The 24,542-nt window shown below is 48.7% G+C and overlaps 2 protein-coding genes across 2 annotated transcripts; both read right to left on the reverse strand.

The window, feature by feature from the left end:
• Positions 1 to 674: 674 nt before the first annotated feature.
• Positions 675 to 1,400, reverse strand: LOC135398621 (uncharacterized protein K02A2.6-like). Its single transcript, XM_064630007.1, has one exon. It carries the CDS (start codon positions 1,398 to 1,400, stop codon positions 675 to 677), a length of 726 nt encoding a protein of 241 aa, XP_064486077.1.
• A 7,072-nt stretch (positions 1,401 to 8,472) lies between these two features.
• Positions 8,473 to 9,360, reverse strand: LOC135398623 (uncharacterized). Its single transcript, XM_064630008.1, has one exon. It carries the CDS (start codon positions 9,358 to 9,360, stop codon positions 8,473 to 8,475), a length of 888 nt encoding a protein of 295 aa, XP_064486078.1.
• Positions 9,361 to 24,542: the final 15,182 nt, after the last annotated feature.

A 24,542-nucleotide genomic window follows, 5' to 3' on the forward strand; every position in this document is an offset into this window, starting at 1 on the left:
CAGAGATCGACATTTTAAATGTCCATTCTTTACTATAAGTGGTATCCTCAAATTTTTCTGTTTCTGTTGTATCGGCCCGAGGGAAAAACACACGTCTGGGTTTTCCGGCGAACAAGAACGAAGTCCCCTTTATTTCGAGGTCACGCACATAAGTACACAACAAGAAAACACGCCCCCTCACTGATAACACTTTTTGCCGGGGCGCCTATCTGATCTGCTGTCAGATACAACATTTCTCCCCCCACACATCCGAAGCGATCAACAAAATACAAATACATGTCAAGAACAGTACAAGCAATTTACCCTGGTTCTCCAAACTTTTCATAAGTAAGCCTGTCTGGTGGTCTCGTTACTCTTGTACTTCTCCTAAGTCCTTCGTTAGGAGTACCATCATTAGAAACATCACCAGACGCTGGTGAATCACCAGATGCATCAAAATACTCATTATCAGACTCGCCAGAATCAGATGACGACTCCGGTGAAAGGCTCCTGAGAGAACCGTTGTCCTGCGGTCTTACAGCGTCGTTCACCTTCAACTTCAGGTGGTCAGAATGAACAAAACGAACTTTTCCGCAAACGCGCACTAAAAATGTTGTGTGGCTAATTTTCTTGATTACTTTTCCTGGTGACCAGCAAGTCTCTTCTCCCCGCACATTCTTTACCCAGACTTCATTTCAGACTTCAAATGTTCTTGGCCTGGACCGTCGCTTATCAGCGTAAGCCTTCATTTTGTTCTGCTTCTCGCGACGTCTGTGCGAAAAGCTGGGCTTCAGTAACGTAAGGCGCGTCCTTGGCACCCGACCTAAGAATAGTTCTGCTGGTGTCTTCTCCGTCGTAGTATGGGGCGTTGTCCGATACTCGAACAAGAAGTTTGAGAGTTTTAGTTGAAGGCTCCTTTTCTTGTTCCTGGATTTTTCCTCAACTACTTGCTTTAAAAGTGCTTTCTTCAAGCTCTGAACTGCCCGCTCCGCAAGTCCGTTTGATGGCGCATGGTATGGTGGGGTCGTCGTATGTACGATGCCATTTTCCAACATGAAGTTGCGGAAGTCTTCCGATACAAATTGAGGACCGTTGTCCGTCACAGCTTCCTCTGGAAGGCCAAACTGTGCAAATATGATCTGCAACTGCTCGATGGTCTTCTCGGCTGTCGTAGAGGGCATTATAACTGCCTCTATCCATTTTGAGTAGTCGTCCACAAGGAGTAGAAAGTTCGTACCATATTTCTGAGCGAAATCTAAATGTACTCGTTGGAACACTCGTGTGGAAGAAGGCCACGGCTGCAGTGGAGGAAGAGGTGCACTGTTTTGAACACATTGGCAGACATCACAGCCTCGAACAATTCTCTCGACGTCAGCGTCGAGTCCCGGCCACCAGACAATTTGGCGGCTCAGCATTTTCATCCTGACTATCCCCGGATGTCCTTCATGTAGAAGTCCCAGGATGACTTCCCTCAGATTTTTAGGTACAACCACTCTTGCTCCCCACACCAGGCAGTTCTCGTCAATGGAAAGAGAATCTCTTCACTGAAAGTACGGTTGTAGATCTGGGTTGGTCACTTTACTCGGCCATCCGCTCTTGACCCGTTCAATTACCCTTGGAAGCACAGGATCCTGTTTAGTTTGTTCTTGAACTGTCCAGTTGGTAATAGGGATCCTTTCTAACGGTGAAAAGTACTTCAGTGTGTCCTCATCTTCAGCTGTTGCTTGTCCTGGAAGCCTTGATAGCGCGTCTGCATCTCCTATGTGGCTGCCTTTCTGGTAAACGATGTCGTAGTCATATTCTGTGAGTAGTAGGCGCCATCGTTCAATCCGGGATGCAGCAACACCAGTGGTTTTGGGGCCCAACTTAAAGAGGGACGTCAAAGGATAGTGGTCTGTAACCAGTGAGAACCTTCTACCAAAAAGGTATTTGTGAAACTTCTTTGTGGTAAACACAATAGCGAGCGCCTCTTTTTCTATTTGTGAATAGTTTTGTTCAGCGGTTGTTAGCGTCCTTGAAGCAAACTCCACTGGTTGAAAAACACCCTTAGTCACTTCCTGTGACAATACAGCGCCTAGACCGTACTGGGATGCATCACAAGTTAACCGGACAGGCTTACTTGAACAGTATATTGCTAACACCTGCGCTCTACACAACAAGTTTTTTACAGTCTGGAAGCTTCTGACACAGTCCTTGCTCCAAACCCAAACGCTGCCTTTTTCTAGAAGGCTGTACAATGGTTTCAGAATCGTAGCTAAGTCCGGAAGAAACCGCGCATACATGTTAACCATGCCCAAAAAACTTCGAAGTTCAGAAATGTTTGAGGGAGCGGGGGCTTCTTTAATGGCCCTGACTTTGTCTGGACAAGGGCTTAAGCCATCCTTACTCAGTACGAAGCCAAGATATTTGACTTCCTTAAGAACTTGCTTTTTTCCACATTTAGTTTTACACAATGCTTAGCAAGTCGTCTCAACACCTTTTTTACATTTTCAAAACATTCATCATGGTCTACGCCTCCAATTAATAAATCATCAATATAACAGGCAACCTTAGGTAAACCCTGCAGTATGTTATCCATGGTAGCCTGAAAGATGGCAGGGGCACTCGACACACCATACGGCATGTAAACTCGAACAAACCCATGTGAGTATTCACAGTAAGAACCTTTCTAGCGCATGCATCTAACTTAAGCTGCAAGTATGCAGAACGCAAATCCAGAACTGTGAAAACAGAACACCCAGCAAAAGTTGCGAACAGTTCATCCGTGCGAGGAAGTGGGTATTGTTCAGTACGCAGACTAGGATTGACAGAAACACTATAGTCGCCACAGATTCTAATTTTGCCCCCGACCTTCGGTACAACGACAAGAGGAGTAGCCCAGTCACTTGTCTTAACAGGTGTCAAAATACCCTGCTCAACCATGTGCATCAACTCTTTTTCCACGGCGTCACGGAAAGCAAAGGGAACGTTGCGGTATTTACAAAAGACCGGCTGAACGTTATCTTTAAACACAAGGCTCGCGCTAAACCCATCGATAAAGCTCTTATCCCTGTCAAACACGCTAGGAAACATTTCTTTTAAGGACTGAAGGGTGTTCCCTTGTGACGAGTGATAAAAAATAGCTTTCCAGTCCAACTTCAATTGCTGTAACCAGTTCCTGCCTAGTAAGGCTGGTAGATCAATCCTCGTATTCTTAACAATAATCAAGGGCAATACTTCCTTGCCTACTTCATTTTCTACACATACATCAACAACCCCTACAATAGGGACTTGATCACCAGTGAATGTATGCAAGACGAGGTCACAATATTTCATCGAACCCGACGGCCGTAGTATGCGGTACATTCTTTCGGGCATCAGCGTTACCGCGGAACCTGTGCCAATTTCAAATTCCACGTCATGACCTACTTTCAACCTGGACTTTACAGGTGGCACGCCAGACACTGTGTTACACCGTACCACACTAACCCTTTTACCTGGCGGTCTCGATTTTGCGCGTGTTGATCTCGTAAAACACTGGCTCTTAATGTGTCCCTTTTTACCACATTTAAAACACTTAGCATTTAAGAACGTGCACTTTGAGGGCACATGAGAGAAAGAACCACAACGAGAACAACGTCCTACCGGCTGTATCCGCCGTGCAACGTCCTCATCAATGCTGCGCAGACGGTGCACATCCTCAGTTCCGGAGTCGCTCTGATGCTGAAGCACTTTGCATTGCTGCACCGCCAGTTCTTTGGCAAAAGCAACCTTTAGCACGTCGTCAAACTTAGAACTTCCGTCGAGTTCAAGCAGGGAACACTGAATCTCTTGTACTCGGCACCCAGCGACAAACCGATCCCGGAGAGACTTCAAGGAATGCTCCGAAGTCGCACGTGTTCGCCAGCTTCTTTAAAGCAACAGCAAACTCCGCCAAGCTTTCACCTTCTTGCTGGTGCCTCTTGTGAAACCTCGTGCGCTCAGCAATGAGAGATCTCAACGGCCAATAATGCTTCTTAAGAACTGCTGTGAGCTCGTCAAAGGTCTTGCTTGCAGGCAGGTGTGGCACGAACAAGTTCTTCAGCGTTTTGTAAGCACTGGTACCCAGGAAGTTCAGGAACGTCGCTGCTACACTTTCTTGCTTGACAGTATTTACACTCACGTAAATTTGAAAACGTTCCAGGTAATCCTCGAAGGACTCGTCCTCGGGTCTAAACTCGTGAAACTTCGGCATGGCTGCTGTACTATCCCATATGTCGTCGCCAGTGTTGTATCGGCCCGAGGGAAAAACACACGTCTGGGTTTTCCGGCAAACAAGAACGAAGTCCCCTTTATTTCGAGGTCACGCACATAAGTACACAACAAGAAAACACGCCCCCTCACTGATAACACTTTTTGCCGGGGCGCCTATCTGATCTGCTGTCAGATACAACAGTTTCTATGTCAGAAAATTAAACCATTGGGTCTATAGGAATTCAGTCAGGACCGCAGCTTTTCCTTTACTACAGTCGGTGTTCAACAAAACAAAAACAAACAAAAGTTCAAACGAGAGTGCTACGCTGTGCTCATCACATAACAGCACCAGACTTTCGCAACACCACTACAGTATGTACAATCACAACTTTACTGTAACACATTTAATGCATAAAAAGCCACCACACTTTGGGGCCCATTAAAAAATTCTTCTTAATCAATACATTATCCTTCGATACATTTTACTATGCAATTAGCACTTTCTTGCTGCCAAATCTCTAATTTCCATTGTTCCGCCCGATTCTCAAACCGATACGGCAGTTGGACGTCTGTACCTCTTCTGCCTCCATTCAAAATTCCTTCACAGTGGTATATCTGCAGGCCTCCCCGTTTGTTCTTCTCCGTGAGAAACCACTGTCTTCGCGCCTCTTGAAGAGGTTCACGGGAAGCAACTGCGTCTCCCTCCTGCCCTGACTCTCGTTCTTCACAGCCGCAGTTGGACGATGTCCGTACCTCTGCCTCCTGTTCTCTGGACCTCGTGCATTCGGGACATTCCCGATTATCAAGTCATACAGCGGCGTTTCCATGCAATTCGCCGTGAGATGTCCATTGTAAAATGGTGTCCTTACGAAAATTCTTCCTTCAGGTAGAATTTTCACTGTTTCGTCTGCAAGTCGCACAGGGCTGAACTTCCCAGTTATGTTTTCTTATTTCACAAGTGCTTGTCTTACGATGACTGTGTCGCTCCCTGTATCTCACACAGGACAGTTACATCGTGCCTTCCCAGCTTCCCTGGCATCACAGGCATGCCGCCTACCCGAAATTGTGTTTCAGGGGACACTAGAACTAGCGGGACAGAACAAAAGTCCGTGCTGAGCGGCATCCAGGAATCAGCTGGGGCGCGCTCATTTATTTTTCGTCCTTCCTTTCTAGCCTGGCCACCAAGGGCGCTACAGGGCTCCCCCCCAGACCGTATTTAAAAGGAACGGTCGACGTGTCTAGAGCCCAAGTGACACGTTTGGTTGGTGTGCCCTGATGTGGAGAGGAGCTGTCGAGGGTAAGGGAAGTGGACGACGGGAGGCAGGATGCTATGTAGGCGGGCTTGACTCGATCGAGGGAGACGGTGTCCGACTTGCCGTTGATCTCGATACGCACAGTCTTGGGTGTCCTGGATAGGACGGGATAGGGACCGGCGTAAGACGGCGTCAGCGAGGGCTTCGCACGGTCGTTTCTAACGAAAACATGCGTCGCCGTGCTTAGGTCCTGGCTAACGAAGACTGCGGCGTGTGGGCATGCGAGGTGGGACGGGAGTGACGTGTCCTTTAGGTCCCGAACGTAGTCACTGGGGGACGGGTGCGGTTGATCGGCGCTTGGGGTGAGGAAGTCTCCAGGAAGGCGTAGAGGGGAACCATAGACGAGCTCGGCTGGTGCGCACCGGAGGTCCTGCTTGACAGCGACGCGCATGCCGAGCAACGCAAAAGGAAGATGTTGGGCCCAGCGTAATCGGGAGGGTTGCGCAGTGAGGGCTACTTTCAACTGGCGGTGCAGGCGCTCAACCAAACCATTCGCTGCTGGGTGGTAGGCGGTTGTCTGGATATGGTGCGCTCCGAGGAGGCTGGTGAGGGCTGAGAAGAGGGCACAACGGAACTGTGGACCCCGGTCCGTTGTGACAGTGGATGGACAGCCGAACCGTGCTACCCATGGGGTCACGAAGGCTTCAGCGACGGTTTGGGCTGAGATATCTGCTAAGGGAACAGCCTCGGGCCACCTTGTATACCGATCCACACAAGTCAGGATGTACTTGTAACCGTGGGATGTGGGTAGTGGGCCGACTATATCGACATGGACGTGGTCAAATCGGGCTCGCGGCGGAAGGAAGGTGTGCAGCTGGGTTTTCGTGTGCCGCCCAACTTTCGAGCGCTGGCAGGAGACGCAAGTTCTCACCCATCGCTGTACGTCTTTATGGATGCCTGGCCAAACGTATCGTGCCGTGAGAAGCTTCTGAGAAGCGCGGACACCAGGGTGGGCCAGATTATGGGCAGCGTCGAAGATCTTCCTGTGGAGTGCGACAGGAATAAATGGACGGTTTGTGCCTGTGGTTGTGTCACAAAGCACAGACATCGTCGTCGACGGTATGGGGACAAGACGAAGAGTAAGCGATGTCTGAGGGGCAGCTTGGAGCTCGCGGACCTAGAAATCATCCAGTTGGGCTTCGGGGATGTCCTCAAGGCTTATTGGGCAAGGCGCGGTGTTGTTATCGATTCTAGATAAAGCATCCGCGGCGCTGTTATCGACACCATGGACATGTCGGATATCGGTTGTGAACTCCGAAATGTAGGCGAGGTGCCGAGTTTCTCGTGGCAGATAGTCATTTCGGTTGTTCCGGAATACAAATGCAAGGGGCTTGTAGTCCGTTAAGATGTGAAAGGTCCGGCCCTCGAGGAAGTGACGGAAGTGGTGGACTGCTGCATATATTGCGAGAAGCTGCCGGCCGAAAACGCTGTGTCTGGTCTGGGCATCGTTAAGCCGTTGGGAGAAGTACGCCACTGGGTGCCATATGTCGGATGTACACTGCTGTAGCACAGCGCCGACAGCGGATCCTGAAGCGTCGACCATGAACCGGGTGGGCGCATTGTGTTGCGGATGAACGAGCAGAGCGGCATCCGCGAGCGCCTCCTTGACAGTTGCAAAAGCAGCGTCCGCAGTCTCCGACCAGGGAATGGCTGCCGATGGCTTACTTTCTGAGAAAGTCGGTGAGAGGCCGAAGGATGTCTGCGCAATTGGCGATAAAACGGCGGTGGAAATTGATAAGGCCGAGGAAACGGCGGAGCTGCCGAACAGTAGTGGGTCTGGGAAAGTCTGTGACGGCTTTGACCTTGTGGTCCAGAGGGCGGATACCTGCGGCGGAGATGTGATGGCCGAGAAATTCGAGTTCCGACACTCCGAATGTGCACTTTTTTGCATTGACAACAAGGCCATTTTCTTGGAGTCGACTGAAGAGTTGGCGTAAATTGTGTTCGTGCTGCTTGGGGGATGAGCTGAAGACAAGGCGGTCGTCAATGTAGGCTACCACAAAGTCCAGTCCGCGGGTTACTTCGTTGATGAAACCCTGGAAAGTTTGAGCAGAGTTCCGCAGGCCAAATGGCATTCGGACGTACTCAAACAATCCAAAGGGACTTGTGATGGCAGTCTTCGGGATATGCTCAGCCACCATCGGGATCTGATGGTAGGCTTTAACTAAGTCCACCTTGGAAAACGTAGTAGCTCCCGCTAATAGCTCAGAAAAATCATGAATGTGTGGTAGAGGATATCGATCGGGGATTGTGCTCGCATTCAGGGCTCTGTAGTCACCACATGGCCTCCAGTCACTGGCCTCCTTCTTGGGAACCATATGTAGTGGCGAAGCCCAATTACTGGCGGACGGTCGTATAATTCCCAGGGCCAGCATGTGCTCAAATTCACGACGAGCTATGGCCAGGCGTTCGCCGGAAAGATGTCGGAAGCGTGCCGTGACCGGTGGACCTGCTGTCTCGACGCGGTGCGTGACATTATATTTCACTGGTGCGGAAAGGTTGCATGGCTTCACGAGTACCGGGAACGACGCCAAGATCTTCTCGTAGCGTGAAGTTGGTATAAATGTGCAAATTCCAGCAGACTGTGCTCTAGAGACGGAAGCGACGGTAACGAGGTTCGTGATATTGTCCCGCAGGCGGCGCTGCCTTATGCTGACGTCGAGATTGTGGAAATGTAAGAAATCTGCCCCAAGAATCGGGTGCTCCACGTCGGCAACCACGAAGAGCCACCTGAACGTCCTGCGTAAGCCCATATCGAGAGTGAGGGAACGTAGACCGTATGTGCTTATTGTGGACCTGTTGGCAGCTTGCAGTGCTGGCGTGAGACCCGGACGAACTTTCTTGTCGGAAGGTTTTGCGGGTATAACGCTGACTTGTGCGCCAGTGTCCACAAGGAAACGGTGGTTTCCGATTCGATCCCTGACATACGGAAGGCGGGCAGGTCGGGGGCCTTGGTCGGTTACCGCCATTACTGACCGGCCGTAGAGTTTTCCTGCCAACTGCAGGGGGCTTGGCAACGCGTGGAACGATGTTTGAAGCGTCGGTGATACCAGCAATACTGGGGGCTCTGGGTACGCTGCTGCGACGATGCGCGGGGGCGTCGGCGACTGTTCGATCGGGGCCTGCGAGTTTGGCCGTGAAGACTTGCTTGCAGATCGGCCAGTTGCGTCAACATTTTTTCCATTTCCCCCGCCAAACGGGCGATGGTACCTTCCAGTTCGCTAGTCGCCGGAGGCGGCGCGGCGGTAGGGGAACGCACTGTTGCCACGCCGGCTGAAGCATAATCTGTGATGCGGTCAGCGAGGTCGGCCAAACGTTCAAAGGCAACATCGTCGCTCCCACCCAAGATGAGTCGTACATCTTGCGGAAGTCGGTTGAGGAAGAGCTCGCGGAGGATCGCGGAGTGGTCGTCTGATCGATCAAACAGGAGCTGTCTCATACGATGTAGGAGCTGCGACGGACGGCGGTCGCCAAGCCCGTTAGTCGTAAGGAGCTGCTGTATCCTCGCTCGCTCTGAAACCGTCGTGCGCGAGACAATGGCAGATTTCAAGGTATCATACGCGTTGTCAGGCCGTATCGACGAAAGAACGTCATCAATGTCGTCGATGAGCACCGGGAGGATAAGCGGCAGCACTTCACAGTACTTCGTCATCTGGTTCTGGATGCGACGGGCCTGGAAGAGCGCTTCGACTTGTCGAAACCAGGTCTTTGGATTCTTGATCCAAAACGACGGGAGTCGTAGGGTCGTAGTCGTGGAAATTGTCGGAGCTGGAGTGGACGATGTCGTGCCGGAACCTCCATCGTGAGGGCTAACTCCGTCTCCGTGAGCGGTCTGGGGGGTCTGAGGTTCGCTCATGAGGTACGCTGAGTTCGGGTCACCAAATTTGTAGAATTAGCGGTACAGAACAAGAGTCCGTGCTGAGCGGCATCCAGGAATCAACTGAGGCGCGCTCATTTATTCTTCGTCCTTCCTTTCTAGCCTGGCCACCAAGGGCGCTACAACACCACTCATTCACAACTGATACCCTTACGCCGTCCCTCAGTTCCATGTACTTGTCATTCTCACACACTCCTGCGGGCATTCCTCTTCACTTGGGGCTACAAAACATGATGACTGCGACACTGTCGTTGCCTTCTCGGGAATTGGCTCGTGCCTTGCGTCCCTCCTTCCCACATATGTTTACGTTTAGTTGTCTTCCCGAGCGCCACAGGCAATTGGGTGCAATATGTCCTATACCCCTGTTGCACAGACACTTTCGATCCGCATTGAGCCAATGCTTCTCGAGCTCAATGCGGATTCGGCGCTGCTACATGGACACGTTCGAGCAGGATCAAACTCCGATCCTGCTTAACCCGATCCAGTTCATTAAACGGGATCGAGATTCTCGAGATGGCTTGAAGACCACCATTGGCATCCTCGAACTCAGCGAATTTGTAGTAGTAAACAATGACGTTACAATAATTTGCAATTGTTCCTATAAAAGCCCATGGAACTTTTGGATTACGGTTTTAGTCTAGGTGTGACGAGTGACCGCGTTTGCTAATTTGTATAATCTCGACCACTATCGACACCACGCCCCCCGTACAGGCTTACTAAACAGCACTATCCGGAAGCGGATGCTGTTATTCTCGACTTTTTCGGAACATATTTCTCAATCCCAGCGCCCTGCCCCGGAGCTGCTAGCGCTGCCAACCTTTAAATATACATTAAAATGTGAAAAATAGCCGGAGCTCTTTGGCTGCACGTATAGCATATGTTTGTAACTCAAACGTCGCCATGCCAGTACTGGACAGCTGTTTCGGCCTTGTTGGGCCTTCATCAGCAGTACGCAGGCAGGCAACGTTTGAGTGGATGGCGTCAGAAGGTCACGTAACACGTGATTCCTCCCGTCAGGGTGAGATAACTCACTCACTGAAAGCCCAGTGCAAAGCCAGTGAAGTATAAAATGTGAAAAATAGCCGGAGCTCTTTGGCTGCACGTATAGCATATGTTTGTAACTCAAACGTCGCCATGCCAGTACTGGACAGCTGTTTCGGCCTTGTTGGGCCTTCATCAGCAGTACGCAGGCAGGCAACGTTTGAGTGGATGGCGTCAGAAGGTCACGTAACACGTGATTCCTCCCGTCAGGGTGAGATAACTCACTCACTGAAAGCCCAGTGCAAAGCCAGTGAAGTATAAAATGTGAAAAATAGCCGGAGCTCTTTGGCTGCACGTATAGCATATGTTTGTAACTCAAACGTCGCCATGCCAGTACTGGACAGCTGTTTCGGCCTTGTTGGGCCTTCATCAGCAGTACGCAGGCAGGCAACGTTTGAGTGGATGGCGTCAGAAGGTCACGTAATACGTGATTCCTCCCGTCAGGGTGAGATAACTCACTCACTGAAAGCCCAGTGCAAAGCCAGTGAAGTATAAAATGTGAAAAATAGCCGGAGCTCTTTGGCTGCACGTATAGCATATGTTTGTAACTCAAACGTCGCCATGCCAGTACTGGACAGCTGTTTCGGCCTTGTTGGGCCTTCATCAGCAGTACGCAGGCAGGCAACGTTTGAGTGGATGGCGTCAGAAGGTCACGTAACACGTGATTCCTCCCGTCAGGGTGAGATAACTCACTCACTGAAAGCCCAGTGCAAAGCCAGTGAAGTATAAAATGTGAAAAATAGCCGGAGCTCTTTGGCTGCACGTATAGCATATGTTTGTAACTCAAACGTCGCCATGCCAGTACTGGACAGCTGTTTCGGCCTTGTTGGGCCTTCATCAGCAGTACGCAGGCAGGCAACGTTTGAGTGGATGGCGTCAGAAGGTCACGTAACACGTGATTCCTCCCGTCAGGGTGAGATAACTCACTCACTGAAAGCCCAGTGCAAAGCCAGTGAAGTATAAAATGTGAAAAATAGCCGGAGCTCTTTGGCTGCACGTATAGCATATGTTTGTAACTCAAACGTCGCCATGCCAGTACTGGACAGCTGTTTCGGCCTTGTTGGGCCTTCATCAGCAGTACGCAGGCAGGCAACGTTTGAGTGGATGGCGTCAGAAGGTCACGTAACACGTGATTCCTCCCGTCAGGGTGAGATAACTCACTCACTGAAAGCCCAGTGCAAAGCCAGTGAAGTATAAAATGTGAAAAATAGCCGGAGCTCTTTGGCTGCACGTATAGCATATGTTTGTAACTCAAACGTCGCCATGCCAGTACTGGACAGCTGTTTCGGCCTTGTTGGGCCTTCATCAGCAGTACGCAGGCAGGCAACGTTTGAGTGGATGGCGTCAGAAGGTCACGTAACACGTGATTCCTCCCGTCAGGGTGAGATAACTCACTCACTGAAAGCCCAGTGCAAAGCCAGTGAAGTATAAAATGTGAAAAATAGCCGGAGCTCTTTGGCTGCACGTATAGCATATGTTTGTAACTCAAACGTCGCCATGCCAGTACTGGACAGCTGTTTCGGCCTTGTTGGGCCTTCATCAGCAGTACGCAGGCAGGCAACGTTTGAGTGGATGGCGTCAGAAGGTCACGTAACACGTGATTCCTCCCGTCAGGGTGAGATAACTCACTCACTGAAAGCCCAGTGCAAAGCCAGTGAAGTATAAAATGTGAAAAATAGCCGGAGCTCTTTGGCTGCACGTATAGCATATGTTTGTAACTCAAACGTCGCCATGCCAGTACTGGACAGCTGTTTCGGCCTTGTTGGGCCTTCATCAGCAGTACGCAGGCAGGCAACGTTTGAGTGGATGGCGTCAGAAGGTCACGTAACACGTGATTCCTCCCGTCAGGGTGAGATAACTCACTCACTGAAAGCCCAGTGCAAAGCCAGTGAAGTATAAAATGTGAAAAATAGCCGGAGCTCTTTGGCTGCACGTATAGCATATGTTTGTAACTCAAACGTCGCCATGCCAGTACTGGACAGCTGTTTCGGCCTTGTTGGGCCTTCATCAGCAGTACGCAGGCAGGCAACGTTTGAGTGGATGGCGTCAGAAGGTCACGTAACACGTGATTCCTCCCGTCAGGGTGAGATAACTCACTCACTGAAAGCCCAGTGCAAAGCCAGTGAAGTATAAAATGTGAAAAATAACCGGAGCTCTTTGGCTGCACGTATAGCATATGTTTGTAACTCAAACGTCGCCATGCCAGTACTGGACAGCTGTTTCGGCCTAACAGCTGTCCAGTACTGGCATGGCGACGTTTGAGTTACAAACATATGCTATACGTGCAGCCAAAGAGCTCCGGCTATTTTTCACATTTTATACTTCACTGGCTTTGCACTGGGCTTTCAGTGAGTGAGTTATCTCACCCTGACGGGAGGAATCACGTGTTACGTGACCTTCTGACGCCATCCACTCAAACGTTGCCTGCCTGCGTACTGCTGATGAAGGCCCAACAAGGCCGAAACAGCTGTCCAGTACTGGCATGGCGACGTTTGAGTTACAAACATATGCTATACGTGCAGCCAAAGAGCTCCGGCTATTTTTCACATTTTATACTTCACTGGCTTTGCACTGGGCTTTCAGTGAGTGAGTTATCTCACCCTGACGGGAGGAATCACGTGTTACGTGACCTTCTGACGCCATCCACTCAAACGTTGCCTGCCTGCGTACTGCTGATGAAGGCCCAACAAGGCCGAAACAGCTGTCCAGTACTGGCATGGCGACGTTTGAGTTACAAACATTTAAATATACATTGGGTTGGACTGTGTAGCAGCATCGCGAACCGAACGCTCTTGAGAAACTCGATGCGGATCGGATTCAATCCGCATTGAAAGTGTTGTCTGACAGGTGTACTATTCCGTTGCACAAATCCCCGTAGGGCGTACCGGCTTCGGCTAGTGTTTGGTGAGTGGCGCCACCACGGACCCCAGTCCCAAGGTGTTACCTACCGTGCCGAGGATGGATGAAAGGTGAAGGGACGGTTGGACCTTCAACGGTGGCGGTCGGTGCCTTGGTCAAGCTCCGGCCGACGGGTTTCCTTAAAACTCCGGGACCTTCCCACATGTATAGGCATGAAGTGTGGGTGACATTGTGGAATGCCTAGTAATCAAACCTGCATGGTAAAACATCTCTCTTCATCTGCGATCGGGGGCGGGAAACGTCCCCGGACCGAAGCCTTAAAACCAAATGAACAGTTCTTCTTGTCAAAATACATTGTCTTGTCTTCCGACTCTTCAGAGGAAGGAAAAAATGTGCCATTTGCAAAAATGTCTCCCTTCTTTATTGAGAAGGCAGTGTCTTCGCTATCGAAACACATAAGCGAAATCAAGAAGCTACGATCTGGTGACATATTTCAAATGTACATAATTCAAATGTACATCAGAAAAAGACTGTCAAAGGATCCTGACCACCAGGGAGATGCTTGGGGTCCCGATATCTGCATCCTTGCATAAAACTCTGAACAGTTCTTCTTGTCAAAATACATTGTCTTGTCTTCCGACTCTTCAGAGGAAGGAAAAAATGTGCCATTTGCAAAAATGTCTCCCTTCTTTATTGAGAAGGCAGTGTCTTCGCTATCGAAACACATAAGCGAAATCAAGAAGCTACGATCTGGTGACATATTTCAAATGTACATAATTCAAATGTACATCAGAAAAAGACTGTCAAAGGATCCTGACCACCAGGGAGATGCTTGGGGTCCCGATATCTGCATCCTTGCATAAAACTCTGAACACATGCCGTGGGGTGGTAGCTGTCACTGAATTAATTGACGTCCCGGTAGAAGAGATTCTTGCTAACCTAAAGGAACAGGCGGTAATTGATGTCAGGAAACCTAACGGATCCGGAAAAATAATGAATATATTACCACCAGAAACGTAGTCCTTACCTTTGATCGTCCTTCGCTGCCCAATAAACTAAAAGTTTGATACCTGTCTGCAGAGGTCCGTCCATACATTCCGAACCCTCTTCGTTGTTTCAAATGCAACCGCTTCGGGCATGCCGCTGATGCTTGCCGTGGGACGCCGTGCTGCTCGTTGTGGTCAGCAGGGCCATGACACGAAAGAATGTAGAGGGCCTGATTGCTGTGTAAACTGCTCCAGTGATCACCCCTCTAACTCCAGGTCTTGCGCTAAGTGGAAATTGGAAAAGGAGATTTTGCGTATCAAGGTTACAGAAAATATCAGCTATCCTGAAGCAAGGAGAAAGGTATCCCCATTCTTCACTCAAAAATCTTTTTCCACTGTACTTCAAGAGAAACCAAAGATGGTCACAGTACACACAGACAGACACTCCACCTAAAGCACAACAAACAACAAGTGAAGACGGGTTGAAAACCAAGCCCCATGGTGAAAACACGGTAGTGACTGCGACAGCGATCCTACCTTTGTCATCACCCTCCATGGAGTTGCGCTCGATGGAGTGTGATGATGATTCGAGCTCGGAGCTCTCCTTGGGGAGCACGAGCTCACCATTTCTGACACCCTCAAGAGGAAACCTCTCGAGGAGTGGTTCACTCCCCGAGATATCGGAGAAGGATTTGGCGGAGGCCAGAAGAAAAGCACGGAAGCCAAGGATTACTCCTCCCCAGAGGAGTAAGACCTAGCAGCCGTACAGTAATGGCAATCCTTTTTTCCGGTCGGCAGAACAAAGCGTTGTGCACCCTCTTTCTTTTTCTCATTTCTGCTATCATGATGGGCCACACAATCCTTCAGTGGAGTTGTCGCGGTCTACTCTCTAATTTAGACGACGTCCATGATCTTTTTGAGAAGCACAACGCAGTATGCTTTTGTGTGCAAGAAGCTTACTTGAACGCACATGTACAAAATCCGTTCCGTAGGTATAATATTTTCCGCGAAGATCGAGATGGTACAACCCGCGCATCTGGCGGAGTAGCAATCATTAAACGGCCTTGGAAGCTGTAGCTGTGCAGGTGTGTCTCGACAGAATTGTTTCCATCTGTTCAGTCTATCTCCCACCATCGCAACCCGTTTCAGAAAGGGACATAGAATACTTGTACAGGCAGCTTCCATCCTCCCCTATCCTTTTGGGTGATTTTAACGCCCACAATCCCCTCTGGTGCAGTAGTAGAATCGTAAGTCGCGGAAAAATGCTCGAAAAATTTTCGTTGTCGTCGTCTAGCTGTCTCATGAATACCGGCTTGCAAACATATGTGCATACAACCACTCAATCTTTCTCTGCATTAGACCTCTCCTTTTGCAGTCCATCTCTGTTTCAGGACCTGCAATGGACTGTGGATGAGAACCCTTATGGAAGTGACCACATACGTCATACATCTGCAGTCTGTGAACTGTCTAACAACACGACCACACAGGTGGAAATTGCAAGATGCAGATTGGAATAAATTTATGGAAAAATGTGACCTCTCACTAATCCCCTTTGATGTGGTGACAATAGAGAAAGCTAACAACCTCATCACCAACATTATTCTGGATGCAGCAACTGCGTCCATTCCCCAAACTTCTGGTAATCTCCCAAAGAGACCGAAGCCTTGGTGGAATAGTGAATGCCAGGAAACTCGCAAACTTCAAAACCGGGTGTGGGGCACTTTTCGGAGGTACCCCACAACACACAATCTCTTACTTTTTAAAAAGGCACGAGCAAAGGCCAGATGGACGCGAAAACAAGCAAAGCGGTCCTCTTGGCACAACTTTGTGTCTTCTCTGTCCTCTAATACCCCATCCAAAGTGGTGTGGAACAGGCTCCGCAAAATCCGTGGGGAGCATCTCAGCCGCTCGGTTCCTCTTATGGAAGTCAACGGTCAGGTATGCAAAAGCCTAGAGGAACAGGCTAATGTCCTTGGTGAACACTTTGAAAACATTTCAAGCTCTTCACACTATACAGGTGAATTTCTTAAGACTAAACAAAGAGCTGAAAAACAAAAATTTCCGTTACGTGATGGTGATGGCTTTGCGTATAACCAACCATTCACCATGGTAGAACTTTCACGCTCTTTATTATCTGCCAAAGCAACTGCTCCAGGCCCAGACCGAAATACATATTCCATGCTTGATCACATGTCTGACTCATCAAAAAATGTTTACTTGACTTTTTCAACCATGTTTGGATACAGGGCACACTTCCACCTGCATGGAAAATTGCCACTGTAATACCCCCCCCCCCCCGAAACCAGGGAAGGAAGCTTCAAGTCCAGGCAGTTACCGCCCTATTGCTCTTACAAGCTGCATAGGTAAGACCTATGAGAGAATTGTGAACAGCCGACTGATTCATCTCCTAGAAACAAATAACTGTATATCTCAATTCCAATGTGGTTTTCGAATGGGGTGTTCCACACTGGATCACCTCATTCGTCTAGAAACAACTATTCGTGAAGCTTTTGTCAGGAGGCAGCACTGTTTGTCAGTTTTCTTTGACATGGAAAAAGCGCATGGTACCGCATGGCGATTCGGTATCTTGCAGGACCTCTATTCCTTGGGTATAAGGGGTCGTCTTTTGAAATGCATCGCTAATTTCCTTCAGCAAAGAACATTTAGAGTCCAACTAGGAACTACTTTATCCCGTACATTTGTGCAGGAGAATGGTGTGATCCGTTCTTAGCGTCACATTAATAATGTCTCGAGTCCAGTGGCTGGCTCGTAGCCTAGTCACACTGTCGTCGTCGTCGTCGTTTGTGCATTCACCCACGGCATCTCTTGCGCAGATTTCTCTTCGGGTGTGTTCGTTTATTAAATTCGCGCGACCCGCGAGTCGCAGTCGTGACGTATGAGAGCCATCGTACGTCATCGACTCTAGCGACCCACCTCGAAAGGAGAGTCTCTGCGAGTCGACTCTTGAGCACCTCTAGTGTTGAATCCTCGAATTTTAGAACGGGAGTTAGTGTCACGTGGGCGACGTCATGAGAGCCGCGCCGCGGCATTTTCGCCTACCAAGAGTCTACTCTCTCGGCTCTCGAGGTGTTCGAGTCGAATAAACGAACGCAACCTTCGATGAGCACCTACGAACGTATTTCGTCAAGTAAAAAGAGTAGTGAATTCACGACTTTAATGTTAAAATCTTTAACGGAATTTTCTATTTGGACGTCCACGATTTATTGAATGTCAATGCGTAACTAACGCTGTTGATGTTGTGACTATATTGTTGAAATGCGAGTGGGCTCCAGTTGCGGGCTCGTAGGCTCGTCACACTGTCGTTGTCGTCGTTTATGCATTCATCCACGGCATCTCTTGCGAAGATTTCTGTTCGATGAGCACCTGCGAACGTACTTCGTCAAGTAAAACGAATAGTGAATTCACGACTTTAATGTTAAAATCTTTAACGGAATTTTCTATTTTGACGTCCACGATTTATTGAATGTCAATGCGTAACTAACGCTGTTGATGTTGTGACTGTATTGTTGAAATGCGAGCGGGCTCCAGTATAGCTCCAGTGGCGGGCTCGTAGCCTCTTCTTCTTCTTCTTCACTAACTGAGCGGGAGTTGGAACTTGGTGGCTGTCCAAAAGGGCGCCTGCAGCTCCATTTCTTGTGAGTTTCGCCAATATGGCAGTGACTATCATACGTGACACTCTGTAGTGAGCATCACATGTACTATTGTGTTTTGTTTACATTTGTTCTTCAGTAGCGGCTCGATATGCCGCTATTCTTCAAGAATGCACATAATGCTTTCATGGCCTTGTCTTGTTGAGGACCGGACCAAGGTCCAAGAATCTTGTAGAAGCTGAATGGACGGTTGTCAAGTTGTTCCAGTGTCGTTTGAAGTTTTCTTCTATGTTTCTCAAACACTGGACAATGCATTATGACGTGGCGCGTATCGTCGGGGACGTTGCAAGTTCTGCAGAGTGGGGAGTTTGCTAGCTTCATTTTGCGAAGGGTTTTTCTTGTATATAATTGTCCCAGTCGGGTCCTGTGAATAGCTGTTTGAATAGTTCTGTCTAGGCTGACAGGGATATTTGTTGTCAGACCTGGATCTATTGTAGAGAGGTAATCTGCGGGCCGTAGAGATGCCTTCCAGAGGTTTCTAGTGAGTTGCTGAATTGTGTTCTTCAGGTGGATTTTGCTGTCGGCCTTTGAGAAGGGTATGACACTAAGCCTGGTCTTCTGCAATGCTGCTTTTGCTGCCTTGTCGGCAACCTCGTTGCCTGGAATTCCGCAGTGGGAGGGGATCCACTGTAGAGTTAGATTGTGTCCATTTTGTATGGCCTCTTGGAAGGTGACAAGAATTTTATAAACCAAAAAGTTGTTGTCACACTGTTTGGTGATTGCCTGTAGGGCGGGTTTGGAGTCGGTGCATACTAGCCAACTTTTGTGTACGGATATCTTGATAAAACGGAGTGCCTTCAGTATCCCGTGAAGCTCCGCTGTGGTGGAGGATGTGTCGTGTGAGAGCCTGTATCCTTTGACTGTGTTTTAAGCGACGAAGGCACTTGCTGATTTTCCTGCAGCAACTGAGCCATCAGTGTAGATAACTGTTTACATAGGGAAGTTGTCTTGCAGGTAGGCGAGGGAGAGTGTTCTTAGCACAGAGGCATCTGTTTCCGCCTTTGTAGTTATTCTTGGGATCTGTGTGCAGATTTTCGGTTGCAGGAGGAGCCATGGAGGGTGTACCTGTCGCAGAGTGTGGACTCTCTTCTTGGGAAGGGTTGTGTTTAACTTCAGAAGTGTCTTTGCTGCTCGGCTTTTGTAACGGGCTTGTATTTTTTTAGGTAGTTGATTATCCGTGTGCCTGGTAAGTAGCCGGATAATGTGCCGTCGTGTCTCTTGATGCCGTAGTGCTTCAACTGGAGTTCCGCGGGCTTCTACTAGGAATGTTGTCGTTCTGGCTGTTCTTGGTAGGCCGAGACAAATCCTGAGGCTTTTTGCCAGTAAGTTGTTAAGCTTAGTTTCTTGTTTAGGAGTTATGCCATGAAGATGCGGGATGCTGAAGGCAAGTGTTTGTTTTATCACGGCCTGATGAACGTTTCGGATGGCTTTTCCGTTCCCTCGTTTCATGCCTGCCAGCATCCTCATGACATTTGAGTATGTCTTAGTAGTTCGTTGTAGTTTATTTATTTCTGGGGTCCAAGAAAGGTTTTGATGTAGGACTATTCCCAGAAATCTGTGGCTACGTGTCCTCTTGATTTGTTCGCGTCTTATTTCCAGACTGAAGTCCTTAATTTCCTACGGGTGAAGGCAATGTAAACTGTCTTTTCTGGACAGAGGTCCATTGCACGTTCTTCTAGGAAACAAGCGATGGTTTCCAAAGCATGGTCGAGTGTTCTCTTGATATAACTGATGTACCGTCCTGAGACCCATATACATAGATCATCTGCATACATGGTGATTTTAACACGTTTAGGAAGAAGCTTTACCAACTCATACATGACGAGGTTGAAGAGAATGGGGCTGATGACACCTCCTTGTGGCACTCAATGACTTATTGTAGTCGCCCTTGTTTTCCCTTCTGTTGTAACCATTTCTATAGTCCTTTCAGTGAGATAGTCAGATATCCAGTCGTATGCACGGCCTCCGATGTCAGCGTTTAAGAGCCCCTGACGCACTTGTGGGTGGCTGATCGTATCAAAGGCTCGTTTGAGATCCAGGAAAACTGTTATATAAGACAGGGCCATGTTGTGTTCAACCTCAGAGACGAGATCCATAACGGAGTCCGTTGAGCAGCGGCCTTTTCTGAAACCTGTGAGTTCGTCCGGAAAGACATTGTGCTTCTCCAGCCACCAGTTTATCCTGCAAAGTACCATACGTTCCATCACCTTGCCTATACAGCCGGTGAGGCTGAAAGGTCGATAGGATTGAATATCTGTGGGTGTTTTATTTGGTTTGAGGATTGGTACGACCTGAGCCATTTTCCATTCCTTGGGCAAGTATCCCTTTTCCCATACATTATTGTAGATATCAAGTAGTTGCTGGGTGGCGGTTGGTCCGAGGTTTTCCAGCGATTTATAAGTAATTTTGTCATGTCCTGGGGCTGTTTTCTTTCTCGATGCTTTTGCAAGTGCTCGCTGTAGTTCACCCATGGTAAATTTTGAATCCATTTCTGGTGTTCCTTTACGTTTGGACACGAGTACATTTACGTAAGCAGTTCGGGCTGATTGTATATGCATAAGGCTTGAAGAGGCCTCAGATGGTCTTGTTATTGTCGTAAGGAATTCTTCAGCAATCATTTTTTCCGAGATCCCAGTTTTCAAAGCAATGGCACGGAAAGGAATGTTTTGCTTGGGAAGTGATTTCAAGCTTTTTATGATGCGCCATATCTTGGTGCTACTTGTTGATGGATCTAATGAGGCACAAGTCTCGGTCCATTTTTTTTATGGCTAATTGTTTGAGATGTCTCTTGATTTTTTCTTTGAGTGCACTGGCCTCCTTCCAATGTCTTAGGTCCCCTGAGCGTCTGAATCGTCGTTCAGTCCTTCTGCGCCGGGCCCTGAGTTGCTGGAACTTAGCATCAATATTTGTATATGCACTAGGTACTGTAACTGTCTTGCTTGCTTCCCGAAGGTTTTCTTGTATTTTTGCTGCAAAGTCTCTCGGAGATCCACAGCCTGAGAGGGATGCCGTGTTTTTATGTCGGAAATCATGCCAGTTGTAGACTGTAAGGGACCTTCTGGGTTTTTGTTGCCTGCAGCTTTCTTCAATAATATAGATTGGAATGTGGTCACTTCCTCTTGTATCAAGATCCACAGCCCATGTAAGGTCTTGTGCAATATCATTTGTGCACAGTGTGACATCAATGCAGCTGCTGTAGGTTGGGCCACGCAAAAACGTTGGAGAGCCATCGTTTAGAACTGTAAGATTAAGGCCCATAACCAGGTTCTCTAGCTGTCGTCCTCTTGCGTCCGTTTTTCTGCTTCCCCATAGAGGGGAATGAGCATTTACATCAGCACATATTATTGCGGGTTGAGGTAGCAAGGAGATAAACGTCCGTAATTGCTTAGTATCAACTGCATTTTTTGGAGGTATATATGCTGCAACAATGGTAACTGTCTTTGTAGATAGGCGCGCTTTTGCAATAACATATTCCACAGAGCCGACACTGGATGACTGCACAAAAACCGACGGAATATCTCTCCTGATTGCTAACAGTACACGGCTCTTGTGTCCCGGGCACATGTAACAAACATAGTTCCTGAAATACTAGATAGATACTCCATAGATCCTGAAAGTACTGCTGATTCCAGTTTCTATGTACGCTAGCACTGGGGTAGTAAAACGTAACAAAAAGTTTCGCACGTCACTGATTCGTCCTTGAAGTCCATTACAATTCCACTGCATAATCGTTGCACTGCTGTAGATTTTATCCATGACTGACTTGCGTAATGATCCTCAGCAGCTTAGGTTCGAAGGCTAGAACCTGCTTTCCCTCAGAAAGTTGTTGGGCTTGTGGGAGAGACACAACAATAGCCTTAAATGCTGCTAGAACAAAAGGAATGATCTGGAGGACCAAGGAGACTTCTGTTGTGGGAGGAACCCGTCTGTCTGGTCGAGGGATGAGTTTCCTTGGTGGCACTGGTGGCGGGGTAGGCTTGTAACTTTCGGCAGACTTTTCAGTAGACCACACACTTGGAGACGGTGGAGGCTTTTCTGCTGGTGGTGGGCCTGTGGTCTTTCGTTCTTGCCTTGTTTTAGCTGGCCTTTGTGGCAGCTGAGGGAAATTTTCAGACGTTGGCGGTGGTGGCAGAAGCTGTTCTTTCTTTTGTTGAGCCTTTTGTTTTGTTTTCCGACTTGCAGCTTGGAAATCACTCTTTACTTCTTCATTACCGTGGGCATCAGCCTTGACTGCTCTCATGGCGCCTAGGCGTCGGGGACACTTGCCATAGGAAGCTGCGTGGGGGCCATTACAGTTGGCACACTTCTTTTCCCTTCTCGCAACACAGTCACGATAGTTGTGTGGCCCTGCACATACCTTACAGCGCGTGGTGCCTCTGCAATTCTTTGCGAGGTGGCCGAACCGCATGCAGTTGTAACATTGGGTTGGCGTAAAATACTCATACACTTTGCAAGTGTCAAATCCCAGTTTTATAGAGTCCGGCATTTGAACATCAGACTTGAAGGTAATAATCACACTAGTGTAGTTCCTGACGCGTATGTCTCCGACGTCTTGCTCCTTGAAGCCTTTTTGACGACGAGCGTACACAGCACCATAGGGTTGCAAGAAATCCAACAGTTGTTCATCAGTGTATGGAATCCTGAGTCCAACTATTTTCCCGATGTTTCTTGCATATGAATCGGCAACTCGTGAGGTCACAGCAACACTGGCAAGCGTTGTTAGCGCAAGCAAGGCTTTGGCAGCAGGCAGAGATGCAACCGATATCACAATACTGCCGTCCTTTGCGAAACGGTGGCTTTTAATTTGCTCCTGAGTTGCTTGCAGGACTTCTTTAGCAACGTTGTTTGGGTTTACTTGCAAGAAAGATTCCTTAGGATTAACAGATATTCCTGCTTTCCTTTGCTTTTTGTGCACCACAGTGATGAATCCCTCATCGTCTTCCATTTTATCTGAGAGATCGTTTATCCAGGACTGGTTCAGAGCACTATCTATAGCCACATCATTGCTGCGTTTGTTAAGTGCAGTTGTAAGACTATCACTTTCAGTAGATTTCTCATCAGAATCGCTTATCTCACCCTTGTCTGAGGTGTCAATACGAGGGCGTTTGTTCTGACTGGGCTTACTTTGCATTTGTGAAGTTGTCAGGGGGTCCTTAGCCAGGCCGTTTTGGCGAGCATCGCCCTCCATGCCTTGATCCGCCGCGGTTGATAACTGCGACGTTAATTGAGGCACATGGTACTGTAACTTACAGCTACCTGAGAGGCGGACGGTTTGTCCGCATAGAGTGGAAAGTCGGCGAGCAGGGTAGCCTTGTAAGTAACGGTGTCAGAAAAATGGGAACAAAATAGGCTTAGCGAAGAGCTATATGCAAACCACGACCTACTACTATGCTAGAGTCCTGGACATCCGCAAAGCTCCCAGCACCGGGGTAGTAGTTCTGGCAATCGCAGCTCGCCTATTGGATTTGGCGCTAGCTCGCACTATTCGTTACCACGTGACTTGCCGAAACCGCGGCAATGCATTGTGGGCTCTGTTGACAACGACGAAGCAGTAAGAGAGAGAATAGCGTGTGCTTAGCAACAGAGCACTTAGTAACTTAGTAGCACGAAAGACTGTGGCAAGGGTGACAGTGTCATTCCCTCTCGCCAATAATGCTATGTGGCGCTTGCAGTGGCCACTACCGCAACTATCCCATGACCCGGCTCTCCCATAGGCGATCGCCAGCTGTCCAGGGGCGGATTACTGGCCACTTGTCGGTGCGTAGCGCAGCCTCGTCTCCATAGTAACGCGTGCTGCACGTGACCCGCTTCGTCGTGAGAAGGAAGAAGTGACCTTACTCGCAGCCTGCCACCGTCGCCGGGTGTGTGGCGTTCGTAGCCATTGGGCGAGAAGGTCAGCCGACGCAAAATGCTGCGCTGTTCGTCGTTGAAAATGGCGCTTGTGTATGCGTTTCTAGAGGACCAAGGAGCCACTTCAGTGCAGTCAACAAGGACATTTTGTGCTCACAAGGATGTCTTCACGTCGTTGTCGGAAGAGCAGTTTGTTTCCTTCTTCGGACTGTCCAAAGCCTCGTGTATACACATACAGCATGTATATGGAAACATTGACATACATATCGAGTGTTTCCCATATATAGGGAATGTTATGCACCCGCATTAGCTGAGTTAGTGTGTATGTAACCCACCATTGTGAAATTAACTCAGTCTTGCACAAGCATGACATTTCTTTATTTATGAAATATTTGGACACTGCAATAAAAAAAAACTAGCAATACTTGCGCTATTCATTTGTATGCCTTTTCTGCAGAAGCTTGTGCGCAAAATATTGTGATATTGCAGCCAGTGCCTGCGGGAATGAGCCAGCACATATTTTATTGTCCGTATTGTTAGTAACTCTTTCATTGGGCATACTTGGCATAGGCGATCAAGGCTTCCTGCCGTCCGCCGTTCTTGTTCCACGATTCTCCTTCGTTCTTCAAGGAGTTGGTGGACATTGATGGTGGCACCTGTCTCCTCCTCCGTCGACATCTGCCTCCGCTCCGCACATTTTGAGCTTGGCTGCTTGTTGTAGCCGGCAACTCTCTGGAAGCCTCAGCAGGCTGTG

This window comes from Ornithodoros turicata, chromosome 6, assembly GCF_037126465.1.
Source record: "Ornithodoros turicata isolate Travis chromosome 6, ASM3712646v1, whole genome shotgun sequence".
Classification (NCBI taxonomy): Eukaryota; Metazoa; Arthropoda; class Arachnida; order Ixodida; family Argasidae; genus Ornithodoros; species Ornithodoros turicata.